The sequence below is a fragment of the Emydura macquarii genome, unplaced genomic scaffold (genome assembly GCF_026122565.2).
Source record: "Emydura macquarii macquarii isolate MOO-44397 ecotype Brisbane River unplaced genomic scaffold, CSIRO-AGI_Emac_v2 contig_3348, whole genome shotgun sequence".
NCBI classification, from domain to species: domain Eukaryota; kingdom Metazoa; phylum Chordata; order Testudines; family Chelidae; genus Emydura; species Emydura macquarii.
The window spans coordinates 6,283,386-6,306,093 of record NW_027133485.1 but is presented as its reverse complement, the minus strand read 5'-3'; the positions used below and the strand labels follow the sequence as shown (position 1 = coordinate 6,306,093).

Sequence of the window (22,708 nt, the reverse complement as noted above, 5' to 3'; positions counted from 1 at the left end):
AAGGGCTGGAGCTGCCGTGCCTCATTCAAGGGGCTCTACGCAGGTCCTGCCCTCCACTGGGGCAGGCTCTTGAGAGGGGAGCAGCCCCTTCCCCCCCGCACACTGTCACGGGTGGCTTCCTCCTCGGCTCTGACAGCTGGGGCGGGTGGGAGAGGCTCTGCCCTGTCCCTGGGCGTGTTGGGAATTCATTCTGCTTAACTCCCCCCCCGGGGAGGGCCAGCCCGCTCCCCCGGCTGACTTGGGCCCTGGCTTCTTACTCCCCTGAGCCCTGCAGGGTGGAACCAGCTGCGCTGGGGGGTGGAGGGAGCCTGCCCGGCCGCTGGCTGAATGACCTGTCCCACTCCTGCTAACCAGCCTGGGCCCTCGCTCAGCTGGCCTGGGCCCTCATCAACCTGGCTCTGGCCTCTGGCCCTTGCTGTGCACCCTGGGCTGCCGGAAGCCGGGGCCTGGCTTGCTCTGGTGTTCGAGGCTGACGATGGAAAATCCCAGCAGACGCTGCTACAGGGGCCACATTCGGCCTTGTTGGCCTCTCCCGGGCTCCAGGGGAAACACAGCCAGTTCTACTCCTCCTGCCAGGAGCCTCCTAGAGCCCACTACAGAGCTAGCCCAAGTACCCCCCCCCCAACCACCATCCACTGCTCCAGTAACTGCAGAGACAGCAGCTTAATCCCTCTAACTTCACGTATAGCAACCTTCTGGAGAGCGCAGGGGCCCAGCCAGCAATCAGCCTGCAAGGGAAGCACGAATAGCAGCCTGGGGCACAGCCAGATATGAGCGGGGTTGCAGGGGCCCTGCAGCCACTGCATCCCTTCTATGCAGGGCTGGGGCAGTGACGGGGTAAGAGCATCGGCTGGTGTTCCTGGGCAGCCGGGTGGGGATGGGCCGACTGAGTTTAGAGCTGGCGGGGGAGGTTGTGGGCTGAGATTAGCAGCTGCTCCTTCCCCCTGGGTGGAAGCTCAGGGCCGGGAAGGAGGGGCAGCTCTTTCTCTCCCCCCTGCTGCCCCTGCCCATACAGAGCCCAGCAACCCGGCCAGGCCCCAGCTGTGGCTGCACTGTGACCTTACAAGGCAGAGACCCTGAGCATGGCAACAGACCCAGGTCCTGCCCCACCTCCCAGGGACCCCAGGCCCCAGAACAGGGCCCTGTGCTCCTGCCAGCTGGCTCCTGGTCTCTGCCTCCCACCCCTGCCTGCCCGTGCTCATGGCTGTGGCTACAGACTTAGCATGAGGAACACAGAGTGGATGAGTCGAGGACCCGGCGGTGGTGCTGGCGTTTCATGGGAGCAGGCCCCTTCACCCCGAGGACTATGGGAAGCTGGCCTCCATGACGGAGCCGGTGATTTTTGTGAGGTCCGGTGTCTTGGCAGTGCTCTCTGGAGGGGACGGGTCCCATCCCCTGCCCCCCGAGGTGGGGGGGGAGCTCAGAACTGCGAGGCGCTGCTGGGGTCGCACTGCAGCAACCGCACGATGGAGGGGTCGCTCTTGGCCCCTTTGATGAACTCTTCCAGAGACAGTTTGCCTGGGGAAAGGAGAGAGAAGAAAGGGCCTGGTGGCAAAAGAAGTTCAGCTAGATGCTGCCTGCATCTGAAACCCAGCTTCGGAGAGCAGAGCAGCGGCTCGACCCTTTCCAGCACCTAGCAAGTGAGGGGTGGGGGCAAGAATGCAGGGGCCAGCGCCCTCGCCCTCTGTCTGCTGCAGCTCGCTGGCTCCTCGGCGCCACCACGCGCTGGGGGAGGGGAGACGGGCCGGGAAAGGGCCTCGTGGCTGGCGCGTGTGGAGCTGCTGGGCCTACGCTTGCTGGGACAGAGTTTACTGGCCTGACAGTGATTAAGGGGGCAAGAGCCCCAGAGCGTGAAAACCAGCCATCGGCCTGGCCCCGGTTCTCTCCCGCCTGCCCCGGGCCGGCTTGGTAGGGGAACACTGGAAGTCTGAGCCCTGGGGCCAGGAGTGGGGCTGCTGAATTCCTCCTTGTGGTATTTGTCCTCTCAGCCCCCCTGCGAGGCGGGGCTGTGCTACTAGCCCCATTGGGCTACTGCGGCATAGCAACACTCAGGCGCTTTCCCTGGGTGATGCAGAGCAGGGCACTTCACCCACATCTCCCAAGCCCCAGGCTTGTGCGCTAACCGCGGGGCCACTTTTCCCCATAGCCTCCACCCTTAACTCCAGGGCCCAGGAAACGGGTGGTGGGGGGATGGGGCAATTTCTTATGCCGCTTTAGATTTTGCTTTAAACAAAGTGAGCCCGCCGGCCTCGGGCTTTGCCCTGCAGAGGAGCCAGGGGCACTAGGCCCGGAGATGTCATGTCCAGACCACGGCACGGCCACACGAGAGCGACTCCGTTGGTCTCCCCTCCCCCCCATCCCGGCTCACTGTGATCCCCCCTCCCCCCACGCCACACGTAAGCGCTGCATTTAATCAGTTTGCATGTGTCTCATCCTCAAACCCCCGGCTTTAGCCATGAGCCCTTCTCTTAATCTCCCTCCGTCTCCTCTCATTTACCGTCGTTATTAGTATCCATCTGGCGGAAGATTTTCTCCGTTCTCTTCTCCGGAGTAGATTCATCCTCAGGCATCTTCATCACAGAGGAAACCATTTTGTAGATGGCCTAGGGCAGGGAGAACAGGACGGATGAGTCTTGACCTCCGACGAGCCAAACCTGCAAGTGCTATTCCTGGGGGATGGGAGGGTCCCAGTTTGAATAGCTGCAGAAGCCACTTAGAAAAACACAGCGCGAGGGCAGATAGGGCTCGCCTGCCCTTGAGAACAGGGTTTGGGTTTACACTGGAGACCGATCATCATTTAAACCTCCCAGTGGAATAAGCCTGTTAGCGGAATGAACGCCAGGCACATCAGCCGGGAACTGCAATGGAACAGATTGATTAAACGAGCTCAGTGTAATAGCTACTGGGCCATTGCCTCACGAGGGGCGCTGCCGCTGCAGGGAAGCATCTGTAACTAAGATCCAGACCGCCGGGCTGTGTTTTTCATTCCAAATCTAGACCCGGCCCCAGGGCCATGGGAGATGTGCTGCCAGTGCATCCTTCCCTGCCACGCAGCCTAGACGAACCCCAGCCTTCTCTTCCCCGCCTTGCTACCCTTTGGACACCTGCTAAGGCCTGGGGTGCGTCTGCAGAGGGCATGTGTCACAGCCCTGGCGTGGCCGTTCCGGGAGTCGCTCCGTTCGGCTGTTACGATAGGGTGGGTCCCTTGTCCCCCAGCCAAGCTGGTCAGCCACGTGAGGAGCAACCCTTCCTACACGTCCATGGCAGGTGGACGCTGGGAGGATCTGCTGAAGGGGGCCCTGCGCAGTGATAGTGCGGGGCAGTGCCTAGCCTCCCAGCCGCTACCTGCGCACCTGGCTGCACTTGTGAAGAACGGCGGGGCCCCGGTTTACATGACAATGCCATGCAATAGGAGCCTAGCACCGGCAGAGGGCAGAGAGGAGCTAGGTAGGACTCCGGCTCCTTCCCCTTAGAGAGCCTGGCTCCTCTGCCAGGCGGGGGTGCCCAGCCCAGGCAAGCTCACAGCCTTGGCAAGGGCAGAGCCTGCTGGAGCTGGTGCTAGGAGGAAGGGAAGCAGACAGCGCCGCTCTGAACAGCGCTCGGTGCCCATCTGTGCCTGGGACACGACCGACAACTCTGCCCTGCACTCCTCTCCCTGCAGTGGTTCCTGCACCCCACGCTCAGACAGCAGAGCCCAGCGGGGTCGCCTCTCTCCACCTAGAGACGCAGGCACTGGGGCCCCCTGAACCCAACTCCCTTAGCCAAGAAGCCCACTCCCTTCCCCCGCCCACTCCTCGGCTTGGGCCCTGCAGGGATTTGATTTGCAGAGGAGACACTCCGTGTAATGGGCTCTGCCTTTCAGATGTTTCACGCCCCCCCAAGCACTGCGCATCCTGGGCTCCCGCTGTGCTCCCACCTGGCTTAGGGCAGCGAATGCATTAGCCCTGCCAGGACCAGATTGAACCTTCAGGCAGCTCAGTGGGAAAACAGAGTCAGCCATTAGCTTCAAAGGAGTTGGACTTTGGATCAAAGCTGTGGTTCCCCCCCAGGCATGGCAGCTTTCACGGTGGAACGTAACCACTCCTGGGATGCTGGGGCAGATTTTAAATCCCCCCCTTCTCCTGGTAGATAAAGCAGCAGAGAACAGTTTGGATCAGAGGCTGGTCTCTTGCTTCCAGCAGCTTCCTGGCCCTTTATCAGAGAAGGGAGCGTTTGAGCAGCTTCCTACTGCAGAGGGCAATGGGTTGGAGGTGTGGATGGCCTGACACAGAGAGTTGGGGGCCTCTACACTTCCCCTCTTACCCCCACCAGAAGGCTGCCCCTCAAAGCCAGGTAAGAGACCCGTGAAGGACAGTCCCCTCACACTCTGCCCTCTGCTAATGCAGCCAGCTCACCATCCCACCCTCTAACCCCCCTTACATTCAACTCGTCAACCTGCTCCTGCCCCGCTCAGCATCACTGCTCAGCAGAGAGCCAGAGGAAGGATGGGACCCACGCTGAGGAGGAGACGGACAGGCCATCTGAAGGAGGCCAGGAGACACAAGCTTTTCTGTGCTCTGCCTTCTGGAGCACAGCCCTGGCTTTGTTAAAGCACGTATGCACGCCCCCCTCCAGCACCATTTCTGGGGAAGACAAGCCTGCGAAGGGAATCTGCTCCCACTTATAAATTCCAGCTCGCAAACGTAACCATCCTCCAGCCACTGAGTCCGACCCGGTCTCTGCATCCCCCAGGCTGACAGACACATGCAGCCTGCCCTGCCTCAGCCTCCGGGGGCAAGCGGAACAAACCTAGCCCGGCCGATCACCTGTTGCCCTGACATCTGGGCAGGGTGGAGGAAACACGCTGGCCCTTGGGGGCATTTCACTCGCTTTGCACTGGGGCGAGTGACTAGTCAGGTTGCAGGGCACTGGAGAATCAGGCCCATTCAGGCTAGTCCCATCTCCCCGGGCAGGCTGCAGGATTATTCTCCATGGGCCATTTCCTAGTGGAAGGGGGTCCCAATGGAGGCCTGTGCTGGTGATCCAAAGCCCATTGCAATCAAGGGGCGTCTTTCCATCGACTTCAGTGGACTTTGGCTTGGGCCCAGAGGCAGGACAATACTGCACGCTCTCCCACCAGAGACCCGGGCAGCAGATGCTCAGGGGCCAGGAAGCCACGTGGCGCAGGGGATGGGGAACCGGGGAAGAGAGCCGTGTTACCTGCACGATCTCCAGCATCTCCTCCCGGCTGATGTAGCCGTTACCGTCCAGGTCGTACATGCTGAAGGCCCACATGAGCTTCTGCTCCAGTTTGCCCCGGGAGGTGACGCTCAGGGCGATGATGAACTCTCGGAAGTCGATGGTCCCGTCTCCGTTGGTGTCGAAGGTGCGGAAGACATGCTCGGCAAACTTGGAGGCGTCGCCGTAGGGGAAGAAGTTGGCATAGATCTTCTTGAACTCCTCCACGTTGAGGATGCCGGTGGGACAGTCCTTGAGGAAGCCCTTGTACCACTCCTGCAGCTCCAGATCCGAGAACTCGGTGTTCTCCCGCAGGTCTTGGAGCATCTCTGGACGCAGCTTGCTGTTCTGCTTCCCCATGGTCACGCCACAGCCTTAATCTGGGCCCCGGGGGCCAAAGAGACGAAAGGCAGCTGTGGTCAGTCCCTCTCCAGCTACAAGCACCCCTCAAGGGTGGGTACCCCAGCTCCTTCCTCGGTTACCCAATACTGGGCTAATGGGGTGAAATTCTCTGGCCTGTTATACAGGAGGTCGGTCTAGATGATAGCCTGGTCTCGTCTGGCCTCAAACTCTGCAAATCACCCCTCCAGACCAGTGGTGCACAGAACTAGGCGTTAGACAGGCCACTCAGATACCACCCCACACCAGAGCTGTTTAGCATCCCGGGCAGCGTTCTGGGTTTGTGCAGCACTGAGCAGAGTGGGGCTCTAAGATGTTGTGAGGATTTAAAGAGCAACTCAGGATTCACTCACGGGTTAGGACATCCCCAGGAATATTGGGTGCCTGAGTCTGAACCAGCCCCGCAAACACAGCCATGGACCCGGCTGAGTCCATTTAGAATTCACTCCCCACGGGTGTCAGAAGGATCCCAGCCCCAGAGACGCCGGCCGGCTCCGTCCCTTGCGTGAAAGCTGCACCGCCAAGCCCGGGCACTGACCAGCCGTCCCGCAATGACCTGCCACAGGCCCGAGTGGTTCTGCCAGGTTCCCTCATCCTCTCCATTGCAGGAGAGAGACCGGGTTTACTGTGCTCAGCTTTCTGCAGCTGCTGCTGGGGGAGGTTTCTGCATGGAGAAGGGAGGAGCCAGGACTCACCCTTGATTTATTACTAGGCTCCTCCAAGCATTTGAGGAAGAAGGTGAAGCATCTCAGCGGCTGCCTTTCACACCAGGAGCCCCTGGGTCTGGGCCACGAGCCTGGCGGGGGGGGGGAGCAGGGGGACGAGCAACTCGCACAGTAGCTATTGCACAGATTTTGCTGGGACTGTTTACAAGGCTGGCAAAGGAAGACTGGAGAGGCCTTGAAGGGCAGGGAAGGGAGAGGGGGAATTAGCCTTTCCAAACCTCTCAGCCCAGACCACTGAGGGCATCTCCTGCCCTTCACCCTGTAGCCCATAGGGCTAGCCTGCTTGCTTGTATCATAGATATCTATCTTTTCTTACAGATTGAAGTATGAGTGTTTAATTAATAAAGTTATAAATGTATATATTTTGCTGTAATGCAAGACATCTTACAGGTCACATCCTGTATGAAACACAGCTAGCACACATATATTTAGAATCTTTACCCTAGCTAAGTCAGGAGACATTAAACAGGGGAGGAGGCTGCCACAGGTTACGCCCCAAGAAACTTTACAAGTCCACCACAGAACCCACAAAGGGCCAGAAATAATAAAGGTGAGATAAAATGACCACCTGGAAAGGATGTGGATACGTCAATAATACGCACGAACCTGCCAGGCTATAGAATATGTGTACCCCAATAGTTTGGAGGGGGAAAATCCAAGTATGGACTTAGGAGGACGACCCATATTCTCGGGGTATAAGAAGGGGCAGATCGTAGTATTTGGTGCGATCGTCATCTACTCTTGCTTGAAGTTTCTTTTAGTTTGTGTTGAGATTTTCCTTCTTCATTTTATAGTCTTATTGGTAGCCTTAGTTTATAGCTCTTAGCTCTCTAGCAGTGCTTACTTCACCCCTCTATTCAAGAGTTAAGGAACCAGACATCTCTCTCAACCAAATCATCAGGGAAGGGTGTGAGTATATTAATCCAAATTATATCATAGAAATATATATACCATATGAGTCTCTAAAATTAAAATTGTATTATCCATTATCCGTCTGATTGTATCATTTTACATGTTTTATTAAGATAAAATGATAGACAAATAACTGATATAGAGAAAATGAACAAATTTGGTTACCACTAAGAAACTTCCTGTTGTGCACCCCAGGGGTCCCTGTAAAACTCCTCTGGAGCCTAATTCAGGGACAAGAACCTTCTAATCCAAGCAATTGGCCTATAACCCTATTAAATAACTAATGCACTGAAAATCAGGCTACAACCCGAACGCCTGGCAGCCTCTGGGCCCTGCTGGTGCCATCGCTGCTTGGAGATGGCCCCTGGCACCTCACTGTGGCTGAAATTACTCCTCTTCAGTTCAGCCCTCACCATCGGCCCCCCACACTCTCTAGCTGCCCCTCCACTGCCACCCACCCTCCACAGGGCTGCCCTTAGAGTGCACCCAGATGTTAGAGCTGGTGAGCCATGCAGCCGCCAAGGGAGAGGAGCAGCTGTCGGTGCCTAATGTCAAAGCAACGCTCTCGGGCCCGGCTCCTGGCTCCGGCTGGAGGGGTGATGTTACTGGAGCGCTGAATAACCTGGTGGGGCCCGTGCCATCCCCTAAACCCCAGCTCAGGGTGGCACGAAGCTGTAGGTCTCAGGTCCCATCTACACCAAGGCAGAGACCATGCGAATATTAGCCACTGCTCGCCATGCACAGAGCTGCAGCAGCGGGACCTGCCTCGGCCCCGTCTCCCTCTCCAGCCCTCAGCACCCCGGCCCCACTGGTTCAATGCAAATGCAGACGGGCCAAGGCCGCTTTCAGCAAGGGCACTAGCCGGGCGACAGACTCGGCTGGAGCTCAACGTGTCCTGCTCTCTCCGGTGGAGCTGCAGACACGAGCACTGGAAATAAAAGCTGTTCCCTGTGTGGACAGGCCCCCTGCTCTGCAGCCGCCCCAGCTCAGCCAGCCGCTCTCACTCCTTCCCCCAGTTCCCTGCCTGGCGCGTGTCGGCTTCCCTTAACTTGCCTGGGCCCTCTGGATTAGATGCTTCAGAGTCCCAGGCTGCACTGGGCCGCCCCAGGCGTGTGAGGCTGCACCAACGCAGTCCGACCACAGAGAGCGCGGCTGGGCAGACGCACGGGGCTGGTGTTTACCCGGCCTAGCTCACCCCCCGTAGGCTGGCTTGCTCAAGTTTAAAGCACCACTTACCTGGTGCTAGAGATTTCCATGTGTGGATGGGGGTCAGCACTTGAGTTATGCCTTGAACTAACCCTGCCGTGAAGACAAGCCTTTAGCCATCATCCCTAGGACCAGGCAGCCTGCTACTGCACGTCCCTGCAGTGGTATTAGCCCCTTGCTCCATGCCCCCCACCGGGAATTCACACCCCTTAGCGATTCCATGCCTGCCCCTCCATGCTCTGGGTGCTATAGGATGATACGAATAAGCCCAGTTCGGGGGGTGCCAGGAGGAGAAGCTCTGGGTCAGGACGGTCGCCAGAGGCCAAGCCCTGGCATAATTAGCTCCACGGCAAACTGGCTGCAGCAACCGCTGGATGATTCTACCCCCTCATTTGCATATTAATTGGCAGCTCATTAACAATCAAATCTGTACAACCAAGCCCGAGAAGCAGGCAGAAGAGACACAAGATCGCAGGGCAGGAGATGGTTTAACCAAGGCCGCTGAATTGATTCACCTGCCCCCTCCCCCGTTAAACGCTTGCCTTTAGGCCTGTGTCCGGAGAGCCGCCAGGGATGCTCACGTGCCAGCTGCCATTCCCCTGCACGCCGGGCAAAAGGGAGGGGAGGGGGCCGGGCAGTGCCCCACGCACGTTTTCAGGGATTTCCAAGTCATTCATTGTAACTCTCCAAAGCCCCGTAAACAGATCAACTCTGCTTAGGAGACAGAAGCTCCGCTCGAAGGCTGCCACCCCCAGAGCGGGGGAGTTCGTACCCCACCGCTGAGGGCTGCTGGAGGGCAGGGACTATGGACAAGGGGAAATTCCCATAACTAAAGAGGCTCGGGGCACTCCCCTCCCCCCACCACCTCCTTGGCCTTCAGCCTAAACGTTTTCATCCTTATCTATTACAGCCTGGAGCAGCCAAAATGATTCCCTCCCCTGCCCCGCCATCATCTGGTCCTGCTAGCCCTCGTGGCTCCTTCAGCCCTGTCCTCATTACCCGGCCCTTCGATTGTTTGGGATTTTTTTGCTCTACTCCAAATCCTCCCCCGCCTCCTTTCAGCTTGACTAAGAGCTTCGAAGAACAGAGCACAGCAGCCGGTGACTGCCAGCCGAGAACAGCCCAGTGCTTCTTGGAGCAGGGATTAAAAGTCGTGTGGAGCTGGCGCGAGGCAGGTGGGATTACAGCAGTGCCTGGCCTAGCCGGTAACAGGCTGGGGAGCAAAGGAAGCAGGTGCCATTTGCTGTACGGTGAGTGATTCCTCGGTGAGTGCGACAGAAACACTTGGACGCGTTACGTCCCACTGCACCTTTTCTGTCCATTCGTTGCAGCCAGCGCCCTTTGTTTTCATCGCTGGAAAGTCAGGCAGCCTCTCGTTGCTACCCTTCAATTCAGTCCTTTCCCCTCCCGGTGCTGTGGGTGTCATCGGCCATCCCAAGCCCCCGACAGCTTGGCACAATCAGCAGCCCCGGTCCCCAGCGCTCAGGTGCAGAGTATCTGAAGCTAGAAGGATGGGCACGTAGCTGACGCTCAGGGACACGGGTCTCTTCCCACGTCTGCCGCCAACTTACCGTGAGTGGTTGGGCAAGTCATTTATTCAATGCCTCTGTCCCCCATCTGCAAAATGAGGGTGATAATGACCTACCTACTGGGAGGCTCGACCCACTGGCTGTGCAGTGTGTTGAGATTGCCCTGTGGAAGGCCCTGGAGAAACGCAGAGTGTCTGTATTATTACACAGACTGGAAGTGAAAGGGCAGATCAGGTCGGTGCATTCCCCTCTGCCTGCATCTCTCTGCCCCCTGCTCAGGGATCTCCATTAGGCTGGGCTCCCCTAGCCGCTCTCTAGGGAACTCCTGACAAGCAACACCTAACTCGGGTGCCACAGAAACAACCCAAGAAAACAGAGCCCAACCCCCCCGTTTCCCACAAGGAATTTTGGTTCCACCAGCTCTCACGGTTCCCTCTGCACTGAGCAGGTGCTGGCAGGGAGGAGCTCCCCCTCAATGAGAGCCACTGGGGTCATCTGCCTCGTAGATTTGTAGGGTCGTAGGACTGGAAGGGATCTCGTGAGGTCATCTAGTCCAGTCCCTAGCACTCAAGGCAGGGCTCAGTATTATCTAGACCACTCCTGACAGGGGTTTGTCTAACCTTTTCTTAGAAACATCCAATGATGGCGATTCCGCAACCTCCTTAGGTAATTTATTCCAGTGCTGAACTACTCTGACAGTTAAGAAGCTTTTCCTAATGTCCAGCCTAAACCACCCTTGCTGCAATTTATGCCCATTGCCTCTTGTCCTATCCTCAGAGGTTAAAGAGAACCATTTTTCTCCCTCCTCCTTGTAACAAACCTTTATGTACTTGAAAACTTATGACCTCCCCTCAGTCTTCTCTTCACCACACTAAACCAAACAAACCCAGTTTTTTCAACCTTCCTGCGTAGATCAGGTTTTCTAGACCTTTACTCATTCTCTGGACTTTCTCCAGTTTGTCCACATCTTTCCTGAAACAATCCAGTTGAGGCCTAATCAGCACAGAGTAGAGCAGAAGAATCACTTCTCGTGTCTTGCTTACAACACTCCTGCTAATACATCCCAGAATGATGATTGCTTTTTTTGTAACAGTGTTGCACTGTTGACTCATATTTAGCTTGTGATCCCCTATGATCCCCAGATCCCCTTCTGCAGCACTCCTTCCTAGACAGCCATTTCCCATTTGTACGTGTTCAGCTGATTGTTCGTCCCTACGTGGAGCACTTTGCATTTGTCCTTATTGAATTTCATCGTATTTACTTCAGACCATTCCGCCAGCTGGTCCAAATCATTTTGAATTTTAATCCTGTCCTCCAAAGCACATGCAACCCCTCCCAGCTTGGTACTGTCCGCAAACTTTGTAAGTGTGCTCTCTATGCCATTATGTAAATCGCTGAGGAAGATATTGAACAGAACCAGACCCAAAACTGATCCCTGTGGAACCCCACTCGATATGTCCTTCCAGTTTGACTGTGAACCACTGATGATTACTCTCTGGGAACAGTTTTCCAACCAGTTAGGCACCCACCTTATAGTAACGCCATCTAGGTTGTATTTCCTTAGTTTATTTATGAGAAGGTCATGTGAGACAGTATCAGAAGCTTTACTAAAGTCAACATACACCACATCTACCACTTCCCCTCTATCCACAAGGCTTGTTACCCTGTCAAAGAAAGCGATTAGGTGGATTTGACATTTGTTCTTGACAAATCCATGCTGATTGTTAATTATCACCTTATTATCTTCTAGGTGTTTGCAAATTGATTGCTTATTGGCTCCCTTATCTTTCCCGGTACTGAAGTTAAGCTGACTGGTCCGGAATTCCCTGGGTTGGTCTGATTCCCCTGTTTATAGACTGGTACTATGTTTGCTCTTTTCCTGTCCTCTGGAATCTCTCCCGCCTTCCATGACCTTGAAGATAATCGCTAACGGCTCAGATAACTCCTCAGTCAGCTCCTTGAGTATTCTAGGATGTATTTCATAAGGCCCTGGTGAGTAATTTTTAACTTGTTTGTTCCCTTTTTTTAGCCTCTGATCCCAGCTCATTTTCACTGGCATTCGTTAAGTTAGATGTCCAGTCGCTACTGAAGTTTCTGGTGAAAACTGAAACCAAAAAAGTCATTTAGCACTTCCGCCTTTTCCACGTTTTCTGTTATTGTTTTTCCCCCCCCCACACTGAGTAACGGGCCTATCCTGTCCTTGGTCTTCACCTCGCTTCTAATGTATTTGTAGAATGTTTCCTTGTTTCCCTTTACGTCTCTCGCTCGTTTAGTCATGCGGAAGCTGTGTGCTGACAGGGGCGTAGGGAAGCACATGCTGCTGGAGCCTGAATAGCTCGGAGGATCCTGATAGATGGTTTGGAGCGAGAGGGAGAGTTACTGCAGGGTGGAGCATTTATGTCCCTTGGAGGTAGAGAGAGAGAGAGGTAATTATGTGATCCAAGACACCACGCCAGGCAGCCACACCTGGCAAGCAAAGCACACTTTCCAGAGGAGCAACTGATCACAGGAGCAAATAGCAGAGCTAGGGAGCAGCTCGTCCCGGTTAACGTTGCAGGAATCCCAGAACTAATGGGAGGAGCGAGGTAGCTACATGGCAAACGGGAGATGGAGAGGGACCGAGGAGCAGAGAGCATCCTCTGGAGAGGAAACAGCCATGAGTCCTCTCCATGGGGGAGCCTTAAAGAAAGCAATGAGCCAACAGGGTGCGGATTATAGTCCGACAGTGAGCTTTGGTGGCTGTTAGACACAAAACCAGAGGCTAAGTGCTACTCGCTGTCAAGACAGCATTGCTAGGCCCTATGAGACACCCTGGCGTGTCTTATTAAAATCAGACTCTCTAGAGGAGAGCCAGGCACTGAGAAGACAGATTTCTAAGAAACACTAATTAGGTGGAAGGTTAGATTGGAGGAAAACGGGCCCAGAGTTAAAAAAAAAAAAAATAAAAAAATGCAACAAAACCATTAGCCTGGAAGAAAAGCAAATGGATGAGTCAGTGTTTTTATTTGCCTAGTAGCACAACCAACTGGCGTCATTCAAGGATCAGGGATTGTAAAGTTGTTAAAAGGAGGATGTTGATCCCATTTACTGTCTCTCCACCCTGCAACTGACAGGTGCCAAGGAAACCTGTGAAGGGAGCCTAGTGCCACAAGCCTGTTTCTGCATTCCCTGGGTGCCCACGACTCCCAGGGGATCCAGGTGGGCAAGGAACATGAAATCAAACCCACTCAGGAGCCAAACCTGTCCCACTCTTTGGGTGAGCCCAGCTCAGGGTCTCAGCACAACGAAGAATGTGGGAGCCACTCGCTCGGGGAAGGCAAGCAACACGCGGCCTTAGAAGAGCTTTATTTAAAAAGTCAGTGACTTAGTTAAGAGTCTTTAACATTAGCCCAACATGGATGATTTTTTCCTTCCCAGTTTCAGATTATTGCAACTGCTCAGTCAAATATTGATGTTTAGAGTCAAATTCTGCCAATCTGGTCACACTGTGCGGTCTCCCCCCATCCCCCCACAAAGAACACTTGCCAAATACAATCGGAGTCCAGCAGCAGCTCTGTGTTCAGTCTAAACCTTTCTGCCGAAGCTGCCAATGTCGATGTTCTCCCCAGGGAGCCCACATGGCCTAAGAGATCCGGTGCTGGAGTGGCCATCAGGATACCTCGGTTCTGTCCCTGGCTCTGCTGCGTGACCTGGGTTAATCACTGCGCCAGTTTCCTGTCCCACCCTGCTCTAGTTACATTATAAGCTCTTCAAAGCAGGGATGGTCTCGCTAGGTGTTGGTACAGCACCTGGTGCCATAGGGCCCTGATTTCAGCCGGGGTTTCCAGGTGTTACTGCCACTTTGAGATTGATACTGGTGGGTGTCAGTCTGAAAAACTGTAAGTGAAAAGACCATAGAATACAGGTGCAGCATTCCTCCCTGCCTAGCTGGATTCAAGGCTTTAAAACTAGAATCTGTTGGGGGGGGGGGGAACCTGTCCTTTCCTTTGGGGCGGGGGAGGGAGGGAGAAAGCTTTCCTGAGCAGATTCATTTCCCCCTCAGCCTGCTTTTAGCAGCGATGGCTGCACAATCTTCCATTCAAGCACAGCTGCACAAGGAAAATGAGATCAAGGCTGCAGTTACGCTGGCTCTGTCCTGCAGCTCTCAGCTGTGGAGGGCTAAGCTGCATGCCCGCACTAAGGGCTTTGCCCAGCACAATGCAAAGGATTTTTTGAACATGCTTTTTGCCGTCACTGAAACGGTTTTTGATTTGTTTTCTTTTCAAAAACAGCAGCCCCAGGCAAGATAAAGCATCACTCGGGCTGGGATCCGCAGGGCTGTGCTGGATACACAGGCTGTAATGGAAGCAGGCGCTGAGCTGGGCTGAACGCTGCAGCCCCTTCTAGCCGGCGCGTAGTTTTGTTCACAGACATAATCCCACTGAACTTCAGGACTACTTGCAGGAGTGGAGCTGCTCGCCCGATTTAGTGGCTCGATGTTCCAGCCCGCTGAGAACCATGGGAGCTGAGCTCTGGAAAAATCTGCCAAAAGTGTTGGCAAGATCAGGGCTTAAGGGAGTGGGGGTATCCTACAAGGAGCCCCATGCAGGCAGGCCTCTGCCTCCCCATAGAAGCCCCAGTGACTCCAGTGGTGGATGAGAAGGAGGCAGTGGAGTGGGCAGACTGGGGCCCATTAGCGGGTCAGAGAAAAAGAGTCACTTTTCCTAGTTAGTTTTCTGTAAATTCCATTTAACGTGACCCTTGGGGCAGCGCGTCTGGGGGTGTTCTACAAACTGCCACAGTCTGGGAGCCAGCGTGCCAGCCAGCCACACCAGCTCAGGCCTGCTTGGCTTCTCTAGCCCAGCTCCCACCACCCACAGTGCCCATGTCTCCCGCCCCCCCCGGCGCCATGCACGTCCGGCTCAATTAGCCACTTGTTCAATTAGAGGGTAATGAAGGAGGAGGCTGGAGCTGTTGGCCAGATACACACGGCGAGCAGGAGACACGAAGCTTCCTGTGCTCAGTGGACTGGAAAAGCCCCAGAGATTCATCTGCGCGGTGTGGGTTCTTGCAAAGCAAAAATAACCCAGGATGGCCCCCAAGATAAGAAACTCCAGGAGAGAGAATCTTTATGGACCCAGATCAGCGGATGCTCCTTGCAGCATGAATGGGGGCCAGGAGCATGGGTGCATCTCATTCCAAGTCCATGCAGGAACCTCCTGTCACTGGAGTTTCCTCCACTGAGAACCCAGCACCACGACTCTCCTTTGCCCACTTCATTATGACCATTTAGAGACACTCAGCACACTTCCACCCTTCCCTTCTTGCACCGCCCCCCCATGCCTCAGTGTGGGATCATCTTTGGGTTTCTGCAAGCCAACTGAGGGCAGGGATTGCTGTCAGGTGATCCAGTGAGCTGTCGTTTAGAGGGGGTAGGGTACAGACCAGTCCTCACGCTGCAGGAATCCACTTGTGCGATACGCTTTGCTGAACTTGAGGGACACGCCTACGACTCATTGAATATTTGGTAGATCTTTAGCCAAGAACATGCAGGGAGACAGTTTCCAGACACACCCATCACTGGTTCAGTGTCCTCGTCCCATGACAAGAGTTGGGGTCTCCAGAGGAGCTTGCCATTTTACTCAAATTTCAGCTTGGATCATTTACCAGAAATAGATCAGACATGTAGTGCTGGAAGGGACAATCTAGTCCATCTCCCCCACACTGAGGCAGGACTACACATACCTAGGTAATGCAGCTGCCATGGGAATGAGTTGGGGGAGGGGGGAAATTCAGAGACCTGCCAAGTTGTTAAGAGACGATGTCTTATTTATTTTTAAATTCACAACCACCTTCCAATTCTCCGTTTTCCCCCGTTCATCTCAGCAGGGAGATAAGATTTATGCCTTGACCCACATTGACTGTCCAGGTGGCAGCTTCCCAACAGTTAAAACCATGTTTACTATAGTTCTGATGCTTTCTGTTCATTTATTTTTAAACAGCTCTTTGACAGTGCAGTTTCCCGCAGTCAGGTGTCATTTATGGCTAAAGAGAGACCAATAATCTAGCGGCCTATGAGTAAGCAGCCTCAAGGACAGGAGTTGACCTAACCTTGACGATCTCAGAGCCCCTTAAGTGGGGTGACTGAAGCAAGGAACTACTGCAGGACAAAGACGGAGACCCCAGCCCTTGGGAGGTCCCCAGTTTGTACTGAACGAAGAACTCCGGCTCTGCGTGCGGAAAGGGACGTTCTCTCTGAAAAGCCGGTCCAGCATCACCCTTCCAGTTCCTGAAGGACAAGTGAGAACTAGATCTTGCCTTCAGTGTATCGGCCTCTGTGTGTGACCATGATCCACACCCACCACTTGTTTCATCGTCAGCATAGCTCAGACTTGCTTGCCCACGCACTTCCTCTCCAGAGCGCACTAAAGAGTCAGCTTCTAACCCCCAGGCAACCTTGTGGTGGGGCGGGACTGCCCCCATTTTATAGATAGGAAACTGATGAACCGAGAGCTTCATGGACTTCCCCAAGGCTGGAACGCAAACCTGTGGCACAGCTAGGAATAGCACCTAGGCCTCTGACTCCCAGTCCAGCATCTTAGCCACAGGATCTTCTCTTTTGCCAGAGACACAACCCAGGGCTCCAAGAGTCAATATCAGAGGCAGGAAAAACTCCAGAGCTCCTGGTTCCCGGCTCTGCGCTCAGGCCTCTCAGCTAATACTCTCTCCCTGATCTCCTGCTGACTATTTCTGTGCCAAAGACCCATCATTCAGATTCCCGTGCTGGATGCACGTGAGTAGCTGATGGCCTGGCTGTTCATAACCAGATGTCAGTTAGGGGTTGGATTGTGCCAAGAAGAATGAGGATTTATGGCCCATTTAAAGTAACTGATTCTCTCATTATCCCGTGTTCTTTTCTATCCTATTGCCTGTACAGCCAAACATTGTTTGCCTTTTTCATTGGCACTGCACAACAGAGCGCGGAGGTTCTCATTATGCCACCCACCCTGATGCGCAGGGTCTGTGTCAGTTCATTTAGAACACAGCACCGTGTACTATGAACTCATACTATTCTTTCCAATATGCGTGGCTGCATTTGCCAACGGGGAATTTGATTTTCCATGGGGCGTCCATTCCCCTAGCTCAGTTCGGTCCCTCTGGAGTTCTCTGCCATCTTCTCTGGGCTCGACTACCCTAAATAACTGGCATCTGCAAACATGCCTCCCGGTTTGCCACATGTCGCTGTTTCCTCTCCACCCCCCACTGCTAACGAAGCGACTTGCCCATCAATTGTAGCAGCATGGTGCACTTGGGCCTTTTTCTTTCCTTGTTTATAGGATCAGCTGAACAGTTTTCTTTAACGTTCACTCAGCCTGTACCTTGTACAGATGTTGCCGGCATCTGGCTTTTTTGCAAACATGAAACACGCCCCCGCCAGAACCTACCCAATGGAAATACTGTGCCTTGTAGATTAGAAAGACAAGGTGGAGAATCCCAGCAAGGTTAGGAACACTGCTGCCCTCGGTCCCATTCACACTCCTCGCCGGCACTACTGGAGAACTCTCCCAACACTGAAGTCCCGACCTACGAGGCTAGGGAACCGCTGGGTGAAAACTCAGCCTGCCACAGTAAGAACAGATGTTAAATACCCCATTGGCCTATGGAGACCTGGCCCGCATGAACCGAGCTCTGCTTGGGATGGGAGTTCTCCGATCTGAAGCTTTACCAGAAGTGGGTCAGCTCCCTTTTGAGAGAATGTTTATTTTCAGCTCTGCGCACTGACAAAGCGAAGGCCAGGAACACAGAACCTGGCAGAGATGCAGGAAGAGCAGCTTTGCCTGCCTTCTTATTAATATTTAAACCATTCTTTGCAGTGTCTGCCTGGCGCTGGAGTCCCAGTAATCTAAGCCCATGGATGGAGAGAGGCAGGCAGGCGTTAGACGGAGGAAGGAGATTGCTGCTTCAGGTTCTGCAGACTAGGTCAGCAACCTTTCCCCAGCCACCCAAGGGAGGTCAGGCTAGCAGATGCCAACTCTCTGCCCTGAGGATTCAAAGGGGAGGGGACTGGTTCCTATCCGGGGAGGGGAGGGGACGCACAAGCAGTAGGTGTGTTGTAGCAGTAGGAAGAGGAAGAGCAAGATGACAGAAGCCAAGTGCTTCGCTATCCATGGAGGACAAAGGGGAAGCAGTTCCAAGGCATGCAGGTTTGTATCCTAGCAAAGCAAGCTCTGGCGAGGGTTAGAGAAAGCGGCTCACAGGCCTGTTCTTGCAGATCCTGCTGGGCCGTCCCGGAGCCTCTCCCAGTGTCAGTTTTATGCTCCACGCTCTCCCCCAGCCCCTCCTCAACCTCCACCGCAACGCCCCGCAGCCTCAATGCCTCTCGTGGTAGTGCACATCCCACAGCAGAGGCAAATGCCAGGCACAGACAGTTGTAGGGAGCAAAACGCTTATACTAGGAGGGGTGGAGGAGACGGGCTGCAGGCCTCTGCTAACAGCTCCTGAGAGGGGCAGGATAAGGACCCACCCCAGATTTCAGAGTGCCCCACCCGCTGTGGCCAGTCTCTGTCCCCTCCTAGGAGACAAGGCAGCGTTACCTGCCCCGTTTTATAGCGCATGCAAGAGACACACCCAGAGAGGCTGACTGGCTCGGTTGAGTAGCAGAGCTGGGAATAGAACCTAGTTCTCGCTGCTCCAGGCACAGACTGCGAGAGCACCTAGCCTCCCGGTGATCCCAGCAGGTTCCCCACACAAGACACCCCACTTCCTGCCCTGTGCAAAGCAAACGTCAAAGAGCAGAGCTGACGAACTGCACAGACACCTAAGGTCAGGATTTTCCACCTGCACCACAAACCTCCCACAGCTGCAGGGGGCTGAGCAAAGAACTCCGATGCTCAGCAGCCTCCATTGCCTCCAGACCAGCGGCTCAGCCTTTCCATGCCCCGGCACGAGGCAGCCCTATTCCCAGCTTCTCTTTGGAGGGAGAGAGAAAAGCCGGGTTGGTAGATTTCCACACGACCTTTTCTGGTTCTCGTGCTTTGCTTGGGAACTCAGCACCTTCCTGGACTCCTCCCTTCCTCCACCTGGGCGCTTTTTGCACCTGCACCCAGTGCGGCTCAACAGTACAACCTACCGGGCAGACAACGCAGCCCGCTCCATCTGGAATTCTCCAAGACACCTGGGTGTCAGACTTCCATTGAACAGCAAAGGCAGCCGGGGTGCCGAATTCCCTGAGACTCCTTACCAAATCCCAGCCCGTTTATACTCCCTCCAACCAACCGCATCCTCCCCATGGCTCAGTTGTGCTTCCACCTCTCCGCCACAATCCCTCCTGCCCAGTCCCCCAGTCCTGCTCTGAGCAGGGATCAGCTCACGCTCTTTACATTAGATGCCACAGTCGCTGCTCAGCAGACAAACACCCAGCCCCGTTGCCTCCAAGCAAGAACAAACTCACATCCAGAACACGCACCTATCAAGTCATGCTGCACGGCCAAGGCTCCTGAGCCAGCCCAAGGCAGAGCCCACCAGCAAAAGAAACCTTCAAAGCAAAGTCAGTTAATCAGATATTTCCCTGCACCTCCTGGTTTGGTATAAGAAGTCTGCCCACTGCACAACAGCGGGAAGCAGTGATCTAGCACCAGAATGCGCAGCGCCCTGGGAGACGCCCAGGGCTTGCAGAGATCAGCACTGTGAGGATAACAGACTCTGCTAGAAGCAGTTTTCTTGAACACCACCACCCCCGCTTAAACATCTTTAACACACCCCCTATCTCCCCTGTGCACACACACACCTCCACCCCCCCGCACAGACACCCCCTCCCTGAGCCACCTACCCCCACCACAGACGAGACATAAAATGCTTGGATTCAATCCTCTACTCACCCACCGAAGAGCGAAGATGGGACAGGAGATCCAGGCGCTGGAAATAAGAATGTAAAGGGACAGTCAGCAATCCATCGGCCACCCAGACAGCAGATTCCTGAATCGAAGCTAGCCAGCCCCATGGCGGCCTGGATGTGATGGACGTGGGTCCTGGAGTTACACACTGACGGCATGCGTCACTCCCTCAGGCATAGTGCTTTGTACACCTGCACCCCAAGGTTGGTGTGACAGCGCCAGCATCCAACAGGGTGTCAGATTCTAGAGCGAAGGACCGTCCCTGAGAGCTCCCCGCCCCAAATTCACCAGCCCAGGGACTGTGAGGAGAGCACGTCTCAGCCATTGCAATGGCACCCAGGAAAAGGGGACCATCATCCAAGCTGTGCCAGGCCTCCCAGAGCAAGAGCAGCACCCCGATTTGCAAAGCAGGGACAGCCCCAGTGTGACATGCCCCCTCTGGCCACCACCTTCAGCCAGGTGTGCAGTGGCTGTGCACACCCGGTGCTCTTCCAGGGCAGCCCATGTTACAATAACTCAACCTACATGCAGGTCAGGTCTCAGCACAAGAGTGCGTCTGTCTCCCACGGGAGGGGAGCATGAAGTGAGGATTAATCCGCGAAACCCCCCCGAGTTACTAATTCAGTCCCGTTTCTGAGCAGAGGAGACCGCTTTACTCAGTATCACTTGTCCAAGGAGCAGATTCCAGAGCTCCTGAGGGAGGGTCTCCATCTATAGAGCCCTTAGACGGGTTTTAATTCAGCCATTATTTTTGCCTTCAGGGGTTTCCCCAACCCTGCTGGTTCTGCAGTAGCTGGGACTCCAGATCCTCAGGGGCCGGGCACCAGCCCCTCTTTCCGCGACACGGGAGACTCATCTTCCAAGAGTTCCTCCCCTCTCCCACTCTTGCCCCCTGCACCGCGTCTCCCCGCTGCGAGCTTCGCGGGCCAGAGGCTGACACGGGGCCCAGCCGGCTGCTCCAAACACACGCTTCCAGCGGGGCAGTGGAAGCGGAAGCCGTGTTGAGGCTTAGACAAGGGGCTACCAGAGATTGAATAACCTCAGTGTAATTCTCTTCAACGAAGGGGGATGAAGCGAGCAGGCCAGATGGATGCTGGCACCCAGGAAGCCGTGCTGCAGAGGAGGGCTGGGCTGCTCTCCAAGATTTTTTATCCAACCCCCCCCAAAAACACTCTGCTTCATTCTCCTCCCCACGAGGATTTGCACATGCTGGCAACTCCCTCCCTCATTAAGCGATGAAAGTGTGGGTCACACCACACAGTGGACAGCGGTGTCTGGAGCACACACCACCAGGTCCCGGCCGCCCCGCCAGCTTCAAGGCGCAGGGCCCGGCGTGGGCAGGGTGTCCTAGCAGGACACTGCCGGGCGTGGTCCCCTGCCCCGACCCCACAGAAAGGGGGGCTGGAGGTCACAGCAACCAGGGCGCCTGGGCACTACCCCAGCATTCAAGGGGGGCATGGCAGGAAGGACCCAGCCCCAGGCACAGGCCAGCAGCTTCCCCCTCGCTCACAGCTGCCCCGCGGGCTAGGCAGAGCGTCCAGGGAGCCTGCGACAGCGTCCCGTGGGGGGCAGCGCGGCTACAGACCCCCTGCCCCGCCCGAGAGCGCCGCACGCTGCCCCAGGGCTGCGGGAGCCCCCGGGTTCCCCGCCGCTCCCACCGGGCTCCCGGGAGCAGAGCGCCCAGCCGCCAGGGGAGGCGGGCCTGAGCTCGGCGAGCTCCCGGAGGAGACACGGGGAAGCCCTCCGCCAGCAGGCGGGCAGGACGCGCCTCGGTGCCGGAGATCCTGTCCCCGCCCCGGGCATTGCTGCAGCACGGAGCGGGGGGGTCAGTGTAGCTGGGCTGGGGGGGGGGGGGCACAGAAGCCGTTCGATCCGGAGGGGAGACGGAGCGAGGGCAGGGGGTGGGTGGCCCCTGGGAACAGCCGAGCCCCACTGCAGCAATGCAGGCGGCTCACCCCCAGCCCGGACCCCCAGCGCACCCCCCCGCGCCGTGCGCTTCCCGGCTCCGCAGCGAGGGGAGAGGGCAGGCAGGACGGGTCTGGAGGGAGGGCGCAGGGGGCGCGGGTCAGGGAGGGGGGCGGGGGAAATCCACCCTCCTGCGACAGGGACGAGCGGGGGGGGGGGGGCGCGCTCTGCAGAGCCCTGGGCAGCTGCGGCCAGAGGGTTTGGTTTCTTTTAAAGCACAATCGTGCCGCCCCCCGTCCTGCCTCCAGCCCCCCAGCAGCCTGCGACCCCCACCGCCCCCCGGACAAGGGGTGACCGAGGGAGAGACAAACCAGGGCACCTGCCCCTCCGCCCGCGACCTGCCCCTCCGCCCGGCTGCAAGCAACAACTTTCCCCCCCCCTCCGCTGCAACGACCACCAGGGCAAAGCCGGCTCAGGCTGCTTCCTACCTGCCCGGCGAGACGGAGGAGCGGCCGCGCTGGCTGCAGCAGCTGCTGCTTCTTTCCCCCTCCTCCCGCTGTAGCCTAGTGCCCGCCCGAGAGCTGCATCCCAGCTGATGCTACTCCGGCTCCATGCAGGGCTCCAGTGCACGAGCGCAGCAGCTGCAGCGACTTCGGGGCGGGGAGGCTGGCCGGTGCCGGAGCGGGGGCTCCTGCAAACCTGGGCCGGGGAGGAGGATGCGGCGCGAGGGGCTGGTTGGAATGTCCCACCTGGAGCCAAGCCCCGGGGCGGCGGCCCTGGCTGCGGAGCGGAGGGGCTCTGCCCGCCCAGCCGGCGTCCCTCTGGCCCAGCCTCTTGGATTGCGCCGCCGGCGGCCGCGGCCGGCTGCCCCCCCCTCGCACCCCCCTTTCCCTGGGTCAGGTTGGTGCAGTCCGGCTCCCAGCCCTCTAGCCCAGCGCCGTCA

The 22,708-nt window shown here is 56.2% G+C and overlaps 1 protein-coding gene across 3 annotated transcripts; it reads right to left on the bottom strand.

Annotated features, from left to right (window-relative positions):
• Window positions 1-634: 634 nt before the first annotated feature.
• On the bottom strand, window positions 635-22,636 carry HPCA (hippocalcin). Of its 3 annotated transcripts, none has more exons than XM_067533672.1 (5): window positions 22,515-22,636; window positions 19,846-19,882; window positions 5,200-5,597; window positions 2,498-2,603; window positions 635-1,518 (listed from the first exon to the last, which is right to left on the bottom strand). In XM_067533672.1, the coding sequence occupies exons 3-5, from the start codon at window positions 5,575-5,577 to the stop codon at window positions 1,421-1,423; spliced, it is 582 nt and encodes a 193-aa protein (XP_067389773.1). In that variant the 5' UTR covers window positions 5,578-5,597; window positions 19,846-19,882; window positions 22,515-22,636; the 3' UTR covers window positions 635-1,420. The 3 variants fall into 3 exon arrangements, with proteins under 3 accessions (XP_067389773.1, XP_067389772.1, XP_067389775.1); XM_067533671.1 differs by lacking the exon at window positions 22,515-22,636 and adding an exon at window positions 22,254-22,502; XM_067533674.1 differs by lacking the exon at window positions 22,515-22,636 and adding an exon at window positions 22,254-22,502 and having other exon boundaries at window positions 19,850-19,882.
• Between the last annotated feature and the right edge of the window lie 72 nt (window positions 22,637-22,708).